This window comes from Alosa pseudoharengus, unplaced genomic scaffold (genome assembly GCF_046254945.1).
Source record: "Alosa pseudoharengus isolate Yale_2024_CS ecotype anadromous, Long Island Sound unplaced genomic scaffold, YU_APseudo_1.1 YU_APseudo_1.1_scf_6, whole genome shotgun sequence".
In the NCBI taxonomy this organism is placed as follows: domain Eukaryota; kingdom Metazoa; phylum Chordata; class Actinopteri; order Clupeiformes; family Clupeidae; genus Alosa; species Alosa pseudoharengus.
The window spans coordinates 38027455-38048738 of record NW_027468848.1 but is presented as its reverse complement, the minus strand read 5'-3'; the positions used below and the strand labels follow the sequence as shown (position 1 = coordinate 38048738).

At 44.0% G+C, this 21284-nt stretch overlaps 1 protein-coding gene across 1 annotated transcript in view; it reads left to right on the top strand.

Annotated features, from left to right (window-relative positions):
* The window catches only part of ksr2 (kinase suppressor of ras 2), a 78661-nt gene that overhangs the window by 26466 nt on the left and 30911 nt on the right, over nucleotides 1-21284 (top strand). The window contains exons 5-6 of the mRNA XM_076269948.1: nucleotides 323-860; nucleotides 13932-14113. Coding sequence (XP_076126063.1) covers nucleotides 323-860; nucleotides 13932-14113 — 720 coding nt within the window. The remainder of the gene's footprint in view (nucleotides 1-322; nucleotides 861-13931; nucleotides 14114-21284) is intronic.

The window sequence follows — 21284 nt, the reverse complement described above, 5'->3', positions numbered from 1 at the left end:
ATCTCATCTGTTGTCCTTGACTCTTTTCTCCTCCTGTCTGTTCCTCTCCTCTCCTATGCTCTCCTGTGCTCCTCCCCCTGCTCTCTTTTCTTCACCTCTCCTCTCTCCCCCTTTTCTCCCATCATATATTGTCCTCACCTCTATTCTCCTATCATCTGCTTTCTCTTCCTCTCTTCCCCATCATCTCCTCTCCTCTCTTTCTCCTTCCCCTCTCCACTCATCTCCCCTTCTCTCATCCCCTTTCCTCTTCTCTTTCTCCCACCTCTTCCTCTCCTCTCCTCTCCCCCTGTCCTCTCCTACGATCCCTCACTCCATGTCACAGGAAGCACACAGGTCAAGCAGGACTGGTCCATTCAGTGGCCGACAAGCGAATCTGGGAAGGAGAACAACCCGGCGTGCCAGCCGGAGCCCAGCCAGTGGATCAGGCTTCAGCTCTCCCAGAGCCCCAAGGTCCAGTCCAAATACAACCAGCACCACCAGCAGCACCTGTGCCACAGCCCCCAGGGCTTGGCACCGGCCCTGACGCCCTCGTCCTCCTCCCAGGCTGACCGGCTGACGGTGGACGCCCACGCAGGCCTCTTTCCCTCGCTGGACTCGGGCTACCGCTCGCTGCCGCCATCGCCGCGCCAGCGGCACTTTGCCCACACGCCGCCGCGGACGCCGCTAGTGGTCAACGCCAGCATGACGCCGCCCGGCACACCGCCCATGCGCCGGCGGAACAAGGTGATGAAGGCGCCGGTGACGCCACCGCCGTCCGGACGCAAGCTCATTCACCTGTTGCCCGGCTTCAGCACACTCCACCGCAGCAAGTCGCACGAGTTCCAACTGGGCAACCGCATTGATGATATGCAGACGCCAAAGTGAGTCAGCCACACACACACTCTCACACACATATAAACAGACAAACCGACACTAACACACAAGCACACACACACACACACACACACAAAGCACAAACGTAAACACAAACACACGCACACACACACACACACACACACACACACACACACACATACACACACACACACACAGAGAGAGAGAGAGAAGTTCCAGAACAGTAATCCAGACATTATATGCCAGCTAAAGCCAAACCTCCTCAAACTAACAAACTACCTTGATTCAATAATAGAGAGGAGATCATCATCATTTCGAAAACATTTTACTTGGCTGCCAAGGTGATGCATGGCTTGCAGTAAACCCTGTGATATGCACAAGGTCTCCTGCTGTAGGGGGATCGGCAATGACATAAATAACACTGTTGATAACACTATGCAAGTAAGTGTTGCAGTGTTTCCCACAGAATTTAATTCCATTTGTGGTGGTTGGTTTGCAGAATTAACTTGAATACAACAGTTTTTAACAATTAGCACAGTGTGGTTATGATGCTAACCAGTTTTAAGCACAATTTAGTACAACCTGGAAAATCATTGTGTGGTGGTCAATGTCACAAATAAGTCAATGTATAGGAAACACTGTGTTGTATTATAGCACGTTCGAGCACTTTCCCTGAGTATTGCTTACATACTGCATGAGGTTACACCCAATATTTTGTCCCTATTCTTCTTAGATTCCTAAATGACACTGATCTTTGCACTTAGAGGCCTTAAACATAGAACTTCATTGGTCTGGTAATAAAAACAGCCATTGGTAACTTTGAATACTGATAATCAAAGTAATCAGAGCATGGCTTGAAAAAAGAACTTAATATGATATTTTGTTACTTTCATAAGTATCTCATAGGCGTACACTCCTCAGGAAGCTAATTCCGCGTTGCAGTGCAGTGCTCTGATAGTCTAACCTGATTTCAGAATGCATCACCACGTTTGAGAAGAAGCGTCCATCCGTAGAGATAAGCAGGACTCAGCCAGAGCTGTGCATTTGGCACAGTGTTCATCTGATTAGTCTCCAGTTACAGTGGACAGAGTTAGAGGTCCGCAGTTGGAAGATAGTCAGGAAAGGCACACAAACACACACACACACACACACACACACAGACACACACACATATATAAACACAGAATCGCAAGCACGCATACACACAGACACAAACACACACTCTCTCTAATAGCACCTGTTAACTGTGTGCACCTGTTACTGTAATGAGATTTCATACTTACAAACACACCTGCATGTGTGAGAGTGTGTGACCTTGTTGACATTTGCCTCTATACACACATGCACAAACACACACACACACGCACACGCATACACACACACAGATGCAGATTCACTTATCGCATTGGTAATTATGGGCCAGTATCATCTAATGGCATTAGATAAATGACTTTTATTATTCTGCCAGGGGTGGGCTGAGGAGGAGGGGAATGTTTGAGGAGGGGAACAGGGCCATGTGTGCTGCTGTGTATATGCATTCGCATGAGTGAGTGTGTGTGTGGGTGTGTGTGTGTTTATGTAGGTGTGTGTGTTTGTGTTTGCGTACATGTGTTTGTGTGTGTGTGTGCTTGAGTGTGTATTTGTGTGTGTTTTGTGTGTGTTAGTGAGTGTGTGTGTGTGTGTGTGTGTGTGTGCTATTGCGGAGTGGATAAGCACTGCTCAGAATGGGATCAAACAGCATTAGAGAATTGATTACCGGTCCCAGAGTCCTGATAGACCACAGACACAGGACTTCAGCTTCTAATCAATGACAAGATGCCTGGAAATGTTGGAACTCATCATGGTTGAATCAGCAGAGCACTGGTCCACCCCCGCCCCACTCTTTGACGCATGTGGACTCATTCTCCCCTTCTATTGTGTGCCGGTCGTTTTGGTTTGGAGGACATGAAAGACTCTCGAAGCTTGTTTTCTCTCCCTGCTTCTCTCTAATAGTTTTGGGATTCTGTTTTGCTGTTAACTTCTAAAAGAAAGAATGTATAGCATTACTGCTGAGAGAGTGTTTGCTGTTTGTGTTTTTGTTGTTGTTTATGTTTGAATTGTGGAGGAGCATGTTGGAAGTGGTTAATGTTAGGTAAATTGTTGCATAGTCAGATCAGTGAAGAAGCTATCCTTGTTATCTGAAGATGCAAACTGTTGCCATCATCGTGCTCTGAGGTGCTTATTTATACAGTCTCTCTTTGGACTTCTTTTTGGACCAAAACACTCCTATTGACATTTATTTGGCATAACTTTCTATTGACAACCAAACACACACACACACACACACACACACACTACATTTATTCACAACGGATGAATGTGAATTTGAAATGGTAACATTTACATTACGAAGGAGAAAGAAAAAGATATTTTCATTACATTACCAAATCTGAAAACAAACCCTTAGTAATTTGCCTTATGATACTGTGTGGACTTGCTTGAACTCACCCTTCCCTCCTTTCCCTTAGAGTCTTTATGAGTCTCCCCTAGCCACACGAATGAACGAATGAGTCATCAGTAGTCTACCCATTCCTCGCCTAATTATCCCACTGCATACATTGATCAGGGATTAACCTTTGACCCCCTGCACACATTCCCCGCTAATGAGAAACCCTCGCTGGAGTGAGAAGGACCCGACGTTTTCTCGCCTCTTCAGACTGCAGATTCCGTGAGCCTCTTGTGTTTGCATGCCTACTTCACTACATGCCTGATGAGGATGTGCATGCTGACGGATTGACTTCAGTGTCTCTCAGCCCAGAGCTCACCGCGGCACACCAAGCCCAGGCACCCCCTCTCCTTTGTCTGTGTGGTGCTGGGTTAGGTTAGGTATGACTGTCATTTTTAGATGTTTTTAAATGAACCTCAGAAATCTGGTTACTCTCTCAAGGATTTCTCCAGCTGCCTTTCATGTATGTGTGTGTGTGTGTGCATGTGCGTGTGTGTTTGTGTGCGTGTTTGTGTGTGTGTCTGTGGCATTGTTGAGGTGCACTATAGTGGAAGGAGCTTTGCCAAGGGAAGGGGAAATTTGGAGTGAGGGTTGCTTGACAACTGTGTTGTTGTTCTTGATGGGATTCTTTCTTTTTTGGTTCAGCATAGGGGATTTGCCAAAGAAGGGAACAGCATGTGAGGATATACAAATTTCCATTCTCTGTAATTTGCACAATCAACAACTGCACCTATGTGTTAGTGAGGGGACATGTGAGCATGTGTATATGTATGTTTTTGTGTGTGTGTGTGTGTGTGTGTGTGTGTGTGTGTGTGTGTGTGTGTGTGTGTGTGTCTGTCTGTCTGTCTGTCTGTCTGTCTGTCTGTCTGTCTGTCTGTCTGTCTGTGGCTGTGCTTTTGCAGTGTGTGTGAATGCAGTTTATGCCTGTGTGTGGACACATATCTGACAGACTGCTGCAGTGGCTGCTGGAACCAGTAGCTAAGGGGTTTGGAAACTCTGTGAATCTGGAGAGAGATGGCGGTGGACTCGGTGACAGTTAGACAGATGGTGCTGGTGTATGTCTCCGGTGTTTCTTGCTGTCGACAGAGCTGCTTGACAGCCAGCCTGCAATTAGCATCTGCTTCCCTACTTAATGAATTGCTCCATCCATTCACAACAGTTTGTCAATGGGCAACATAAGGATCTTTATGTTTCAGCAGATGCTATTCATAGGCCTTGGTGCTGAGTGGAAGGTCTTTTTTGAGTCAGTCACATCAGAGGATGTGTGATGATGGATCTTTTTATAGGGGCTAAAATGGAATATTATTAAGATTATTATCTGCGTTCATGTGTATAAAATTGTCGTCATCACGTAGATGGAACATGTTGGACAGGGGTATTTGTATAGAAATTCTGACGTAGTGAATTTGCTCCACATTTGAGCATTCAGGATGTGTGTGGATTGTTGGTTAAGCATATTTAATGATAGCCAGACCTCATTCAGTATATTTCAAATTCCACATTAAAAACAACAGTAACTAGCACCAGCAGCACAGTTGATCATGACTGAAAGAGTTTTCTTGAAAGAGAAGGGAGACAACAAGGAGAAATGGTCTGAAGTGAATGAATGTCAGGAGATTGTTGCGATTTATAGGTCTATATTTAATTTCACTTTTACAGTATAATAGTTTCTAACCTGATAGATCTTGTAATTTAAGTAGTGTGTGTCAGCAGTGTAGTTTTATGTATCCTCTTTTCTGCAACCGATGTCGAGCTGGGGCATAACCTTGTCACGGTCATCGCAATATCCTGAAATGGTGTCCAATTTATGGCATTAATCCTGAAGAGTTTTCTACCACCTGAATTCTGAAGAGTTTTCTGCCACCTGACACCCAAAAAAATATGACTAAGGAATAATCCCCTGGAGCTGTATAGTTTCACACTCGTCTGCCACCCAAATTACCGAACTAGTTCTTCATGTGCCCCTGGGCCCGGGGACGAGTTCGCCATGGCTACGAGTGCCAGTAAATGCATTTTCAAAGACACCCAAAAAAAGTGCTCGAGGTACTGCACTCTTACTGCCTCTTAAACTTTTCCATCCGTCAGTTGGAGTGGATGCACGGCGCGGCGCGCGGCCATTAATTTTGCTTATGTTGCCTCGTCTCCTCTCATCGCCCTCTCTCTCATTCTCTCTCGCTGCCGCCTCGTGCCCTTTTCAAAGCGAGTACCTCTCCTGGCTCGAGTGATAATTAACAGAGCTCATTTGGTATGTTAATACGGATCAACATGTGTGTGTGGAAAGGCCACCGTCGTTCATAGCCTCGTCAGCGTCTACGTGCGACCGAGGGTCTTGGAGTGCTGGGCGGAGGGGAGTGGAGGGGGTGGGGTGTGTGTGTGTCGGGGGGTGGGGGTGGGGGTGGATGGAAGAGAGGGGAAGTGATATAAAATTTATGTTCTTGTGTCTGCGTCTGTGACTGCCAGCACCCATCATGACTACCATTTTAAACTTTTAGAAACTGTATACGATACAAAGGGGCCTGATTTCAATAAATGGCAAAATGCAAAGTCTAGAACTGAAACTAATTTAACAACTTGCCAAAATATATTTGCTAACTAAATACCATGACCAGTATCCTAAGCGCAAACAGGTGTGGGTCATCTCAATGCTCCCACACACCACAATGGCTTTAACTCATGCACAACACACTCTGCTTTTTGCCTGATTCTGAACGCTGCCCATCCTTCATATGACGGCTCCTTTGTTATCATAATGCAACTCTGCTACAAACACAAAATCAACACATAGCCGGTGCTGCAGGTGAGCGTTTGAGAGAACTTCTCTCTCACCGAATCTCATGTTTGCTGATAAATCACAAGGCTGTGCTATGGAGGCAGGAGGGGGAGGAGGGCTGTTATTTACAAGGCTCTTCTTTTTTTCGCTTCTTTTTTTTCTTCTTCTTTTTCTTTTTCTTCTTCTTTTTCTTCTTCTTTCATCTTCTTCTCCCCTTCCAGGGTTTTTTCTTGCTTGATTTAGCTCACCTGAAGGGAGACATTTGTGTGTATTGTGGGTTATCTGGCTCAATGTTTGGGTTTGATTAAAAAATGTCTCCTCCATCTCTCTGGTTGGCATTCTTTCCATTCCTCACTGTCTCACTCTCATTATTTCTCAATAACGCGTCCGGTTTAAATTGTCATCATATATCTGAATCTGGGAAATAACCCAGCTCAAAGAAAGATATTTGCATACTTCAAACTCTTCACAGGATATAATTTCTAACAATACACGGTTGACCCTGTGAGGGTTTATCTGACTTATAAAGATGACTCTAATAAGTGTGATGATGATCTTTGATGGTTTCTAGGTATTCACTGTGGATGTGCCTTTTATAGGCATGTGTTTGTGATTGACTAAGTGTGTGTGTGTGTGTGTGTGTGTGTGTGTAGGTGTGTGTGTGCGTGCGTGCGTGCGTGCGTGCGTGCGTGCGTGCGTGTGCGTGTGTGTGTGTGTGTGTGTGTGTGTGTGTGTGTGTGTTAGAGAGAGTTAGAGTGATAGGGAGAGACAGAGGGAGAGAGAGAGAATTTGTATGAGCATATGTTTGTAAGTTTGTTGTGTGTGTGTGTGTGCATGTATTTTGAGAGAGTGAGAGCGACGAGAGAATGTGTGTGAGCGTATGTATGTATGTGCCTGAACAGCTGAGCTGTTGAGGAAGCTCATCCATGTTTATCAGGGCTTTGGCATCGGGCCGTTAATGGCCAGTCAGATTAAAGGGATGTCAGAAGGCATCAGGGAAAAAAACGAGAAAAACTCCAGCACGTCTCTCGTGCTCCTTCTAGCCCAGCGCTCAGGGGCCGTCATCCTTTTAAAGGGCCGGCAGGATGGGGAGGCATGCTTATGAATTTATATGAGTAGTTAAAGACACGTCATCTTGATGTCCAGGCCACCGCACGGCCCGCCTGTGCATAATTGATTTATGATACCCACGAGTGTGGGTGATGATAGGAGTTTGTGTGCGGGGCCACGGGTGTGGTTAGGGTGGCTCTCAGTGTTTGGGTGCAAAGGGCCTTCGAGTCGGAGATTTATGCTGATGTGCTGACACCCGTTTGTTTATTTCATGCCCGTGAAATACAACCTGCAATATACACGAAAGCTCATTCCACAATCCGTCAGATAGAGGAATAGTTATTATCAGTGTTACCAATATCAATGTTGTTATTTGAGTATAAATCCTGCCTTATAAAGGTGCCTTATCGAGTTAACCCCAAGCAGCTTGAACGTATTGCTGTGACTCAATTCAGTTTTTTCAGCTGTGGCCAATCACTGTCAATACTGGCACACTTAAGAGGCTCATTTGAAGTCATGATTCAAAGGTGTGACCCCTCTTCTCTTGTGCCTGTCCTCACATCTTGATCTTAACAATCAGATTGGTGGTTGGTTGGTGTCATATCTGATCGAGAAAAAAATAAATCCTTGTTTGAGTGCGTTGAAGAGGCCACCGCACTCGCTTGATGCTTGACTCTCTAGAAGCCTCTGCATCTGTGAATGAGTGGTGTTGTACGCTCTGGATCTCTCTGTAGGTGGACCTGAAGCCATCAGAGGGAATTGCCCATAAAGGCTATTCCACCGAGTCATGTGATTTAAGCTGAAGAAAAAGATTGAGTCCCTTCACAGGGTGCAAGTTGTGACACAAGGACTTCACAAACGGCAGCTGTAACAGTAGAGGATAACTGCCTAATATAAGTAATGACTACATCAGCCATTACATCACACAGAAGAATTATTTCAGATTTTGGGCATTTACTGTAAATAAATATTATTTATTTAGGCATTTACTTATGCATTTATCAGGGAATATTATGGAATATTTAACACACATTAATGCACGAAAAGATTGATTTCAGAATGATAAAAAGGATAGCTATTGTATGTAAGTAGATTAAGGAGCATTCTGTTCTTTTTTGTAAAGTCTTTGTGTTCCATGCAATTGAATTGACATGAACGTAACCACATTCTGAGGAATTTAAAATACTTCTTCATAGTAAATTCTTGATTCATGGCAGCATGAACAGGTCTGTGATTGGAAACAGCCTGTTTTTCTTTGTTAGGTAATGAGGCTAGCATAGTTAGCAAGCAGCTAGTCTCCTGCATCTGTTGTGAGTAGGTAAGGAAGCCAGGCACTTAGACCAGTTCGGCATGAAGACTTCACTTCTAGACCTTTCCAAAGCTTTTGAGGTGGTCGTATGCTGTTTAGTAGTGTGGCTAGAGAACTCAGCCGCCAACACCAGGGGTGGGACCCTGAGGAGGTTAAATCTTTCCATCATACTGTACTACAGGGTAAGACAACACAATAGGTGCCAGCCACCTCCTGCTCCTGCTTGCGTAGAACAGTGCTAGAGGTATAATGATTGGTGTGTGTGTGTGTGCGTGTGCGTGTGTGTGTGTGTGTGTGTGTGTGCAAGTGTGCATGTGTGTGTGCGTGTGCGTGTGGTGTGTGTGTGTGTCTGAGAGAGAGAACTCACTCAGGAGAGCTAACAAGGTTTTTTTAGTAGTGCTTCCGTTGCTGGAAATTGTTTAAAAAAAAAAAAAAAAGATAAAATGCTTGAGTAGATGCTTGTAGAATCAAAGTAATTGAAATTAGGAGCCGCTTGATTCCGACTGGCTTGTTGTGCCTCAGAGTATTCAGAAACCCAGGGGGCTTCGTACTCAGCATCACAGCTGCTCTTTGATGAATTTAGGAAGATTACAGTGTTCAACAGGTCAAGATGTGTGTGCTTCTTCATCTCATAGTCTACCATCCGCAGTGTTATAATTTAGAGTTATGAAGTAGCATTGGCTAATGTGTGGATTAATATGAAGGCACCATACCCGTTAGTTCATTATTAGTATATAATGCTAAGTGCTGAAGATTTATTTACGTTCACTAATAAATTACCGGGATATGTCAACTAACAAATTGAATTATTGAATCCGGTAAATGTTGTTTTGCTACCTTTACTGCTATTTTTAGATCACCTAAACAAGAGAAAGAAGTCTCCTTGATCCTGGTGAAATATTGTTGATATTTGAACTCAACAGGGAGTTAAATATATGCCCATTAAATACAAACAAATTGTACCTAGACTAATGGTCACAGAATTACACAGTTAAGTTACATTGAAGAACAAGGTGAATAGACAAGATAGGTACTCAGAAGATTGAAAGTCACAGTGGACACAATCATCTGGACACCACACATGCTGTTTCACATCAGATATTTGCTAGCTGCCAACTTATATAGTTGTGCAATACATATCTAAAATAAATATAGATGTAATTCATTGGTCATTTGAAAAATGTATGCTTTAAGTTGAAGTCCGAAGGTCAAAGTGAACTCTATGGACTTGTCTGGTCTGCCTGTAACAGCAGCACCGCACACATTGTTCCTCATCAAACATTATCAGGCTGACCCCTTTTTTGACCAGTGAATCTCCTAACAAAAATGGCTCCCACCACCCCGCATACTCCTATTTATGGAGTCATTTCTTTATGGAGTGCTGTAGCCTGTTTTTCTTTGTTAGGTAACGAGGCCTGTGCCGACTGGCTTTTTATAGGAGCCTGAGCACCTGCAGGGCTGTAGTGTCCTCTGTGTTCTCACTGGAGGATGATGGGACGCTGCCATTGGTCGGAGCGGCCGACGTCATCACTGCACCTGCGTGAGCGGAGTGGGGCTGCAGTCAGGCCTGTGCTGTAATTGGTTTTGGCTCCCGCATGCTTCTCGCAAGATGTCTGGCTTTGATGCCAGGTTCATCGCCAAAAATAAATGTTAACTTCTGTGTGATGAGTTTAAGGAGAGAAAAAAGCAAAGCAAAAAAAAAAAACTGCTGTCAGACTGAACACTTAAAAATTCTTTTTGATTTGGAATGTATGAAAACTTATTAGCGGTATTTTTGGGTAATTTTAGTCAGCAGGAGACAGCCTGGCATCCTCCTCGGGACAAAACATTGATCAGGTTCAGGGTTGTTGAGATTCTCTTAGTTCTGAAAAAAAGATGGGTGTTTTAATTAAGATGGAGAGTGTAGTTCCAGACTTATAAACTTTATTTCTTTTCAAGGTTTCTATGAACATACAATTAATCATAATGAAACGTCAAGATGACACTTCAAGACAACTGAAGACATTGGTTATATTTACCAAGTATCCCCAAAGCAAAGCATGTGAATTAATTGATTCAGTGCCTTAGGACTCTTGAGAGCTGCCTGTATGTACCATAATATTAAAGTTAGGAGTAAGGTCAAGGTAGTAGTCATCATCTGGTGAGATGTAGTGTACAGTATCAAATCCGAGAGAGACACCTGTCCAACTACTTCAGTATGTAATGTAGATCTTTTTACATTAACAACAACACTATTTTTATATAGATAAAGAAATAAAAATCATTCTACAATCATTAGTGAAACAGGCCATATTTAGCAATGCCACGGACAGAGTACCAGAGCGCTGGTAAAATACTGTAGCATAGTTCTCACTGCATGTGCCTGCCAGTATACTGATTTAGTTACTGTAATCAAGAGATACACTGTCTCCACATCTTCATTCAGTTTTCTCCCCTACACCCCACTCCACTAGCAGACCTCAGCATTGTGCGACCTGTTGGTAAGTAGAAGTAGAAAGAACGATTGTGAACGAAGAATTAAAACATCCGTTTCTTTTCCTCTGCCCCTCCATTTCATATTCACTTGTTCTACTGCCCGCTCCCCTTGCTAGTTCCCTTCATCCCCTGGGGCATGTGTGTGTGTGTGGGTTTAGTGGGTGGTTGTGTGTGTGTGTGTGTTTGTGTGTGTGGGTCTGTGTGTGCGTTTGTGTGTCTGTTTGTGTGTGTGTGTGTCTGTGTGTGTGTGTGTGTGTTTGTGTGTCTGTTCATGTGTGTGTGTGTGTGTGTGTGTGTGTGTGTGTGTGTGTGTGTGTGTGTGTGTGTGTGTGTCTCAGCGCTGTCAAGGGCCGGGCCATACACACACACACACACACAGAGCTCTCAGCACGGATGAGGAATGCATTAAAATCTTAACATCAGACGAGACTGACAGCAGCCTCCATGCTGGCACGGGGGAGGGGGGAGGCAGCACTAGCAAGCCCAAGAGCAGAGGGAGGACGCTGGGGCTCCAGACACTGGCAGCAGGGGGGTGCATGGTGATATGGGGATGCCTTGACAAGTTGTTATTCTAAGCTTCCCAAAGATGCTTTCTCTCTCTCTCCCCCCCTCCTTTCTCTCCCCTTCTATGTAGCTTTCTTTCTTTCTTTTTTCTATCTCTCTATCTCTGTCTGTCATTCTTTCTTACTCCTGCTGTATTTCTGCTTGTCCTTCTCTCTCTCTCTCTCTTTCTCTTTTGGTCTCTTTGACTCTCACAACCACAACCACTATCTCTCTCTCTCTCTCTCTCTCAGACACACACACACACACACACACACACACACACTCACACACACACACACACACACACACACACACACACACACACACACACACACACACACTCACACACACACACTCACACACACACACACACACACACACACACACACACACACACACACACACACACACGCACGCACGCAGACACACACACACACACACAAACACAGTTCTTTATTTTTTTTTAGATTCAGGGCCAGAGATCATTCCATGAGGATCATTCCAATGATCATCACGACTGGTAGCTAGCCTGAGGCTGCTGCTAGTCCATCAACATCGCAGGCCCAACTAAAACCAGGCTTTTCAGGGTCTCTCATGGCGTATTTTTTATGGCGTATTTTTTATACTTTGGTGACATTTCTCATTAATAACAAGAAAGCTTCCAAGTTGTGAAGTTTATGCGATTATGGTAATGGTAAGAGAATATAAAATTCATAGAAACGTAGTAATGCAAAATTGGATGCGGTGGAGTTTTACATTAGAGATCTCTACTGCAAGGGGCTGCTAGCTGTTCTGTTTTGTCTCTTCACAGAATATTGTGATTATTTTGAAAACACTTGTTTGGCAGGTTGAGGTTTGGCAGTTTGCAGCGAGTTTGTTTGTGTTTGTTTAGACTTGTTTCCTTTTTTATCTCCATATTCCTAAAGTGCTAGCCCATCATCACTCACACACTCTAGAATTACATTTAATAGAGTAGCCAAGTATAGCTGCAGCATCATCCTCCCCCCTGTTTCCTCCCGCAGTAAGTAATACCGGCGAGCTCGTCTGCTGCGGAGGTCCCTCTCATTGTCAGCGGCACACGCGGGAAGATGAATGAACTTAATTAGATCAGAGTGGCGTAATGTGGTTTTAGCTAAATTGCTGACAAAGGCTTTAGCCCGAATAAAAGAGAGGAACTGATAACCTGGAGCCGGATTGGCTTTATTGCGCTTGGGTTTGGGCGGCAATGATGTGGCTGGCGAGTTTAAGAGTCTAATTGTCTGACTCAGTTGAAGGAAACATCCTCAAGGCTCTAATTCACTGGCATCTAAATGAACTATCTCGCAGAGGAGTCTGTCTCTCTTTCTCTCCCTCTCCTCTTTCTCTCTTTCCTTCTTTCTTTCTCACTTGCACTAGGAGCACAAGCTCATTAATGGTGTTAAGGAGACAGAGTGATGAAAAGAGAATGAATAAACGAGGGGGAGAGAGTGTGTGAGCTACATAAGGGTGAAATCAGAGGAGAGAGAGAGAGAGAGTGTGTGAGCCAAATAAGAGTGAAATCAGAGGAGAGAGAGAGAGAGAGAGAGTGTGAGCTACATAAGGGTGAAATCAGAGGAGAGAGAGAGAGAGAGAGAGAGAGAGCAGGGGGTTTGAGCATGTTATATGGGTCACCTTTACAGGGTCACAGTGGCTGCTCTCTTAGTGGCTCTTGACATATGCTTACACTGACCACAACTGGCCACTGGAGAGGTGTGCTAAGCATGGGCCATTATGAAGTGAAGGGCTTCAAAAATGCTGTTTCACAGATGACCCCCCACCCCCCATGCCCACCCCCCATGCCCACCCCCCATGCCAGTCTCAGGGTATTTCAGTACAGGGAACACGCTCAGGGTGGTCGATTGGATGGAGTCACACCTGTAATAGAAGGGCCTTTCAATTTCTCCATGGTGCGAGATGGTTGGTGTGGTGTCCCTGTGGAGAGCTTGCTAGTCAGACTGCAGTTTGCCCATTGGGTATATTCCTGCAGATGGAAAAGTTCTTCCCAGTAAGTGAGTTCAGAACAGCACTGTGGAAATTAAAACTGTAAAAGGAGCAGATAGAGTGAAATAAACCATTTAAGTTAATGGAGATTCTTGTAAACCTAGTTTCACCAGATTGTTGTCTTAATGCTGTAGCTGCAAGTTCCACTTTATACTAATACTTTAGTTTGGACATACACACACATCCACATCCTCGCACACACACACACATACACACTATCTCTCTCTCTCTCTCTCTCTCTCTCTCTCTCTCTCACACTCACACACACACACACACACACACACACACACACACACACACACACACACACACACACACACACACTATTAGTACCAGATTTTGGTACTTCTCATCAAGTTAGATCCTCCAAACTCAATCTGCCTTGTAGACATTTCTCTTGTTGACGCGTCTTCCTGCTCTGTCCTCTGCCCGGTTCTGTTCCGCAGGGCGAGGAAGAAGAACAAGCCGCTGAACCTGAAGATCCACAGCAGCGTGGGCAGCTGTGAGAACCTGCCCACCACCCAGCGCTCGCCTCTCCACACCGAGCGCTCGCTGCGCTCCTTCTTCTTCCCATCCTATGTGCCCTCCACGCCACCTGTCCACTCCGACGCCTCCACGCCCTCCGCCAGTAAGTGACCGTCCGAGGCACCACCGAGGCAAATGCCACATCATCACACACACACACACATAGATAGATAGATAGATACTTTATTGATCCCCAGGGGAAATTCAAGAAGATAGATACAGTAGATAGATAAATAGATAGATAAATAGATAGATAGATATATAGATACAGTAGATAGATACTTTATTCATCCCAAGGGAAATTTTATATAAGTACAGTTGTTCTCATAGGTTTACATTCCCTGGCAGTATATTGGCCAGTTTTGGAGAATATGACTAATCATGCAGAAAAAGTTTCTTTTCTTTAGGGATAGTGGTCAGGTGAAGCCGTTTATTATCACAAAATTGTGTTTGCCCTCTTTAAACAATATTGATAACTGATATCACTCAAATAGCCCTGATCAAAAGGTGACATACTGTACCCTTGAATGTTTGGCCTAATAATATACACACAAGTTTACAGACTTGTGGCTATTAAGGGTAACCTTTAGGTGCCCAATAACCCAAATGGCCCTCATTTATGAAACGACCGGACATAAAACAGGCGTTAGACACGTTTACCAGTCATTCCCATGCAAAGCTTGCTATGAATCTGAATGTAAGTGGGTGGCTATGCTCAAATCTCACATCATGTCTAAACTGGTGTGCAAGTTGTTGAGCCGGCATGGTCTTACGGTGCAGCATGATAAATTGGCGGACGACTGGAAAGTTGGAGAGTTATATTACTGGAATATAGTCTGTTGCAGAGGTTCTCAAACTTTTTGGGGCTAACAAAGATCAAACCAAAACACCAAGGCACACCAACTTATGGTCAGGCCTACTGATTATAATGTTTGTCACACACATTATGAAAGGATACCCATTACATGAACAGAATTACTTTAGTTAATAAAATAAGTTTATTTTGAAAAGCACAACAGTAAGGTCATGAACTATGCTTTTGTTTTCATCCATCCATCTCCAGTGTTCCATGGACATACTGTATTTGTGTGATTTTTTCCAGGGACAAATGGTGTGCATCGTATTGTTTTGTAATGAATGCATTTGGTAATACCACAGGCCTGCAAAATAAAAAAAAATAAAAAAAAAAGCTCTCTTAATCACATACACACACACACACACACACACACACACACACACACACATGCATGCATGGTAGGGGCTCTGATACAGTAGAGTTCTCAACGGGCCTGAAAATTACAACCCGACCCGACCCGGCCCGTGGCTTTTAAAGCCCGGACCCGATGTAACCCGACACATCAACATGAATTATCTGCCCGAACGCGGCCCGCGGCCCGACGTAAAACATAGGCTACGTTTTGACTGTTAAACCCTGACCTAACTTAATTTTGTACATTTTACCAAAGCGACTGGTTTCGCCTTGCAGGGTCACATATTTCATCAGCACCTTGCATTTTGAGCATTGCAAATAACCTGTAGAATTCATCAGAATCCAGCACCAAACACTTTCCAGACCTCTGATTTCCCCACTCCTGTAGTAGCGACGGTGAATTCACCTGCGGCAAGTTTAGCCTACTTTTCACCAACTCCATCTTCTTCTTCAGGCTAAAGGCGTGCACGCAGCGTCTGCCCCTGCCCTTCTCCATGATGCACGTTGCACGCAGCAGCAGACTTTCTTTACGGTGAACAGCTGCGATGATTAATAAATGTTTTTTTTTTCACTGAGCAGAAAAGGTTAAGCCCGAGGTCCGACCCGACCCGAGTCATTTGCTTATATTTTCGACCCGAACCCGGCCCGAACCTGCGGGTCCTGTCGGGTTTGTCGGGCCGACCCGACCCGTTGAGAACTCTATGATACAGTATATATATCTATTACCGGTATACATTATTATTACATGTTATTAACACTTAACAGCTTAATTAGAATGCTTAAAGCAGGGCCCATTTCTTTTCTTCTTTGTTTCTTAAATTACACTGACACTATTTGCCTTTGGCTATTACTTCCTGTGAGGCGTTTGCTGAAAGAGCGAGGGCCTTGGTGCATGCATATACATTTCCCCTGGCGGCAGGAGGAGGTGTGGACGCGCATTACATTATTAGGTCATCACGAGCTATAAGCTGGACACTATGAGTGGCATCTGTGTTTGTGTGTGTGTGTGTGTGTGTGTGTGTGTGTGTGTGTTTGTCTCTGGGTGTGTCTGTATGTGTGTGTGTCTGTGTGTGTGTGTGTGTGTGTGTGTGTGTGTGTGTGTGTGTCAGTATGTGTGTGTGTGTGTGTGTGTGTGTCTGTGTGTGTGTGTGTGTGTGTGTGTGTGTGTGTGTGTGTGTGTGTGTATGTGTGTGTGTGTGTGTGTGTGTGTGTGTGTGTGTATGTGTGTGTGTGTGTGTGGGTGTGTGTCTACATGCTGAGTGGCATCTGTGTGCGTGAGGAGGCTAAGCATGCCAATGACTTCCAGGCTTCTGAATAATAGCTCCTCATCCTCTTCACTGTGTAGCTGCTGCCAGTGAAAATTCATGGCGTGCGTTTCTAAAGATGGGTGCCTCCCCATCACCCCCCCCCCCCCCCCCCTTCTCTCGCTCTCTTAATCATACACATACACACACACACACACACACACACACACACACACATGCATGCATGGTAGGGGCTCTTTCATTGCAGTAGAATCACTCAACCACAAGGCAGCTATCATCATTTCTCGTGGTGCCACAACAGGGGTAACAAAGTGAATGTGTTATTGTGGGTGCACATCTGAAAGTGTCAGTGAAGAGAAATGTAATTGACCCTCATAGTTCTCATTTTTTGTCTCAAAAATGTTTCCTACTTATAAGAGCACCACTGCAACAAGTACCACATTGACACTAGGGATAATAGATCAAATAATTATTACCAAACAAGCTGTGCAAGATGTTGTTTGTGTTAAAAGGTTTTGCAAATGGTGCATATCAAATGTTTAATGAAATTCCAACTCAATAGGTTTTGCTCTACTGGGTCTTGATGTAGCATCTGCCCTATGACTTCACAATGGCCTCGTCACTAGGGGATCATTTTTTGGAATATTTTTTTTTTGCAGATGGTTTCTTGGTGAAGAGTTGCTGTAGATGGATTTATGGTGTCGGTTACCTGCTCTCGTTAGATACGGTTGGCATAGTGACCACTGTACTCACAACAGCTCTTTTAATACTAGACAGCTGCAGTGGTTTAAGTGTCTCGGGTGTTCTGTGGAGTGGGTTTATTGTTATGTGTTGCATATACAGTATTTTTCTTATGGCTTTATTGTGTAGTTGCTCCTGGAGTTTTGTGGTGTAGGATTCTTGCCTATGCTTTTGTGTGAGGTCGTTTTACTGTGGACAGGTGTGTGCCAGAGGTTTTCATGTTCTAGTTCAGACTAGCTTATTGCTAACCGTAGCTATTACCGGAGCATCAGCAACAGCAGCATCACAGAGTGCCTGCAGAGACGCGGCGGATCCTTTGCACGCACACGGCTGCACGCGCGGCGCTCCTTGCTCCTCGCCCGTCTCTGCATCCCGATGAGGACAGTGATTTAGATGAATTCATTCCCTTCCGGGCCAAAGCAGCCGCTCAGGGTCAGGTCTAATCATTTTCATTGGATTGTGGCAGGGTCCGTAATGGCATTAGTGGCCACTGCCGGCCTGCTCCCCCGGGTCGCTGTCGAAGGGCATGGTGGTATAAAGCAGACCTGGCCATTTGTGTCGTCAGCCATGCTAATCAGTCTGCTCCCACTCCACTCCACTGGGTTGGTGGGTGATAGATACATAGATGAATAGATGGATGGATAGAAAAAAGATAGGTTGGTAGATAGATAGATAGATAGATAGATAGATTGATAGATAGATAGGTAACTTGATTGGTTGATTTATTAATTGATAACTTAATTGATCAATTGATTAATTGGCCAATAGATAGATAATATAGATGGAGAAATAGAGAGAGTGCATGCAAGAGAAAGATTAAGACCCTGTTAATTGGTCTGCTCTCACTCCGCTGGTTCGGAGGGTGGTTTGATGACCTCGGCGGTGACGTTTTCTCAGAACTGCTTTGACAGGACCCCCCACCCCAACACAAAAACAAAATGACAACAAAAGGGAATGACGCATAAACAAAGTGCTTTTGATGTCTGAATCCAGGAGATCAAGTCCTTTTGGCTCTGATCAACAGCTTACGTCAAATGAGTTAGACCTATGGCTTTTGTAATTGGCTTGTCAGTGTCAAGTATGTGATAAAACAGACAGCTTGTGTGTGTGTGTGTGGGTGGGTGGGTGTGTGTGTGTGTGGGAGAGAGAGAGAGAGAGAGAGAGAAAGAGTGAGTGTATGTGTGTATTGGTGCTGGTTTTTGTGTGAGAGTGTGTGTGCTTTGCTTTGACGTTGAGCTTAAACACTGCAGGTGGAACAAAGAGATCTAGTGCTGCGCACACAGACCGATTTCATTATAAACTTTGATAAAGATCCAAAATGACATCGGAGTGGAGGACATTAGATTTTTGTGCTCGGCTCATGGTGAGGTTTACAGTATAAGAGCTAATCATTTCTTCACGTTTTTGCTCAATTTCTGTGGCTGCTTTCCAAGGCCTGCCTTGTATCCAGAACGTGAATGATCACCTGTTGCACATGCACACACAAGCACCCACCCACCCACACACACACACACACACACACACACACACACCCACACACACACACACACACACACACACACACGCACACACACACACACACACACACACACACACACACACACACAAATACATAAACACGCACCACAGCTGCCAGACGAAACGGCTTAAACTCTTTTGTCGTCCTAAGCCTCCCCTCCTGTGATGGAAAGCGATGCCTGCATCCACTCCTGCACGTCCGAGCTCCACTGGGGACTGCGTTTGGCACCCTTAGCAGAGAGCCCTTACCCCCTCTGTGCCGCTGCTCATGTCTGTGCGGACGGAGCAGAGCACAGGGGCCGGCTGGCCAATGCTGTGAATGGCCGAGTCGGCTGTCAGCGGCTTTTTAATTCAGAGGCTCATGGAGGGTGACTCACTGATACCAGGGCGGCGCTGAGAGAGAGAGTTAGGGAATGAAAGAGAAAGCATGATAGATAGGTAGATAGATAGATAGATAGATAGATAGATAGATAGATAGATAAGATCGTTGCCTTTAACTCTCTAACGAGTTATGGCGTCCTTACACCAAACAACTTTGACAAAATTTGGTAAAGATTCTTAAAAGATTGTAGTATTTTGAGTAAAGCTTGAATAGGGGGCATTAGTAAAAGACTCTAATCTTTCAAGAATCTTTCCCAAATCCCAAATCAAAGTTCTTTGGTGTAAGGAGGTCATTACTTGCCGTAGCAGACATTAAGGTACCAGCTATGAACTTTGTTTCGCACAGCCTAGCAAGATAGCAACACAGAACGCATTTGCCAGGATACCAGAAAGCAGATTAACATAATGTTCGACTACAGCTGTTCACAATTAAATAGAATTTTGGACATTGAAGGCAGCATGAAGGATACATCTACGCTGCCTTAAAAATTAGGTAAAACGAAGGTATCTTAAATGGCAGCATTTCATAGAAATATTTTATTTGGACAAGCCTCGATGCCTCGCTCCCCTGTGAGGTATCTTAAAGCAACATCAGAATCAAAATGAGCCTTATTGGCCAGGTTTGCATAAACAAACAAGGAATTTGACTTTGAGTTAATCTTTGCTCTCAAAGTACAACACTCGCTTAACATATAAGAATAAAAAAAAAACATAAAAAGAATAAAATAATAAAAACAGAACAGTAAGAATAGAATGAAGGGCAGTAGAACATTGAGACTCTCATGGGGCCTCACCACAGGGCTTCACCACTACTGGCCTGATGCCATCAGTTAGTGTGTGTGTGTGTGTGTGTGTGTGTGCGTGTGTGTGTGTGTGTGTGCATGTATATGTTTTCATTCATTCTGTTATTTATTTATTTGCATAAAGAGGACACCTATTTCATGAAAATCAGTCCTCTCTTGTCCACTGCTGACATAGTGTACTGTAATATGATAAGAGCCTTCTGACAAAAGTGGACAGGCAGAACGGCACTTGAAAAAGAGTTGAGTTGAGGGGGTTTGCATACACTTTTTTTTTCATGCTGTGCCGGTGTGAATTGAAATGTTTTGACCCTGCTGTTGATGACTACGTTGTCATGGCAACAGGGCTTTGGTGTTGAGCAAAAACATGCAGACTCCAAACTCTGCATAGAAATAAATAAAGAAAATCGAATCAGATTTGCCCCAAGCAGTCGAGAAGGGCCGATTACAACTCCTCAGGAGATAGACAGCCAGGTGTTACACAGCTCTCTGATACGTGATATTAAATAATTGGAAAAACAAAGAATAATGAGAGTTGAGGTGACTTATGTTTAGTGTTTGACTTTGAACTTCATTTTATTTTTATTTTATTGACTTTCATTTGGTACAATACCTATTTGGTTACACTTGACAGTGTTGACATAAGAGTGACATACCCAATATTTTATATTCAATATCATGTCAAAGTTGTACAAAGACTCATTTATTAGAGTATTGGAATCTATCGGGCCAATAGGTCTAAACAAGTCAAATAGAACTTGAATGGACTAGTTCATGAATATTGTTTTCATTCGTGATATTGTTAACACAAAATAGTATTCCATATAAATAATATTATGATTTCATGAATAATACTACCTAGGAACAAAAAACTACTGGCTCCTTCAAAACTGTGAGTGGTTGGCATAGAAACAAGCAAGTAACAAGGCTTAGTGTAGTTTAAAATAAACCTGTCCTTTCAAACCATTGTTTTCACTTACATTACCATGCTGTTAATATTGATTCACTCTTAAGCCAGGTGAAATGGAAATGTCACATAGCGACCAGTTATTTTTGTAGCATAGGTACTGGAATGCTGTATGTAGAAAGACGCATACACAGTTGTACCAAAAAGGAAACACTTTGGTGTAAACTGTAATAAAGGCTTTATTAGAATTTTGGTGCTCCTGCCAGTGTGTAGTTAGTGAAGTGATAAACAGTAGGCTACTATTTATTTCTGAAGCTATATTATTATAAATAAAAAAGGAATAGTAAGCATTTGTGAGCCAATGCATTTTTCATCATATTCGGCAAATATCTCTTCACGGTCCGCGTACGCTTTTGTGTTGGCACCCACAAACCCTTGGAGCACCGGATGGA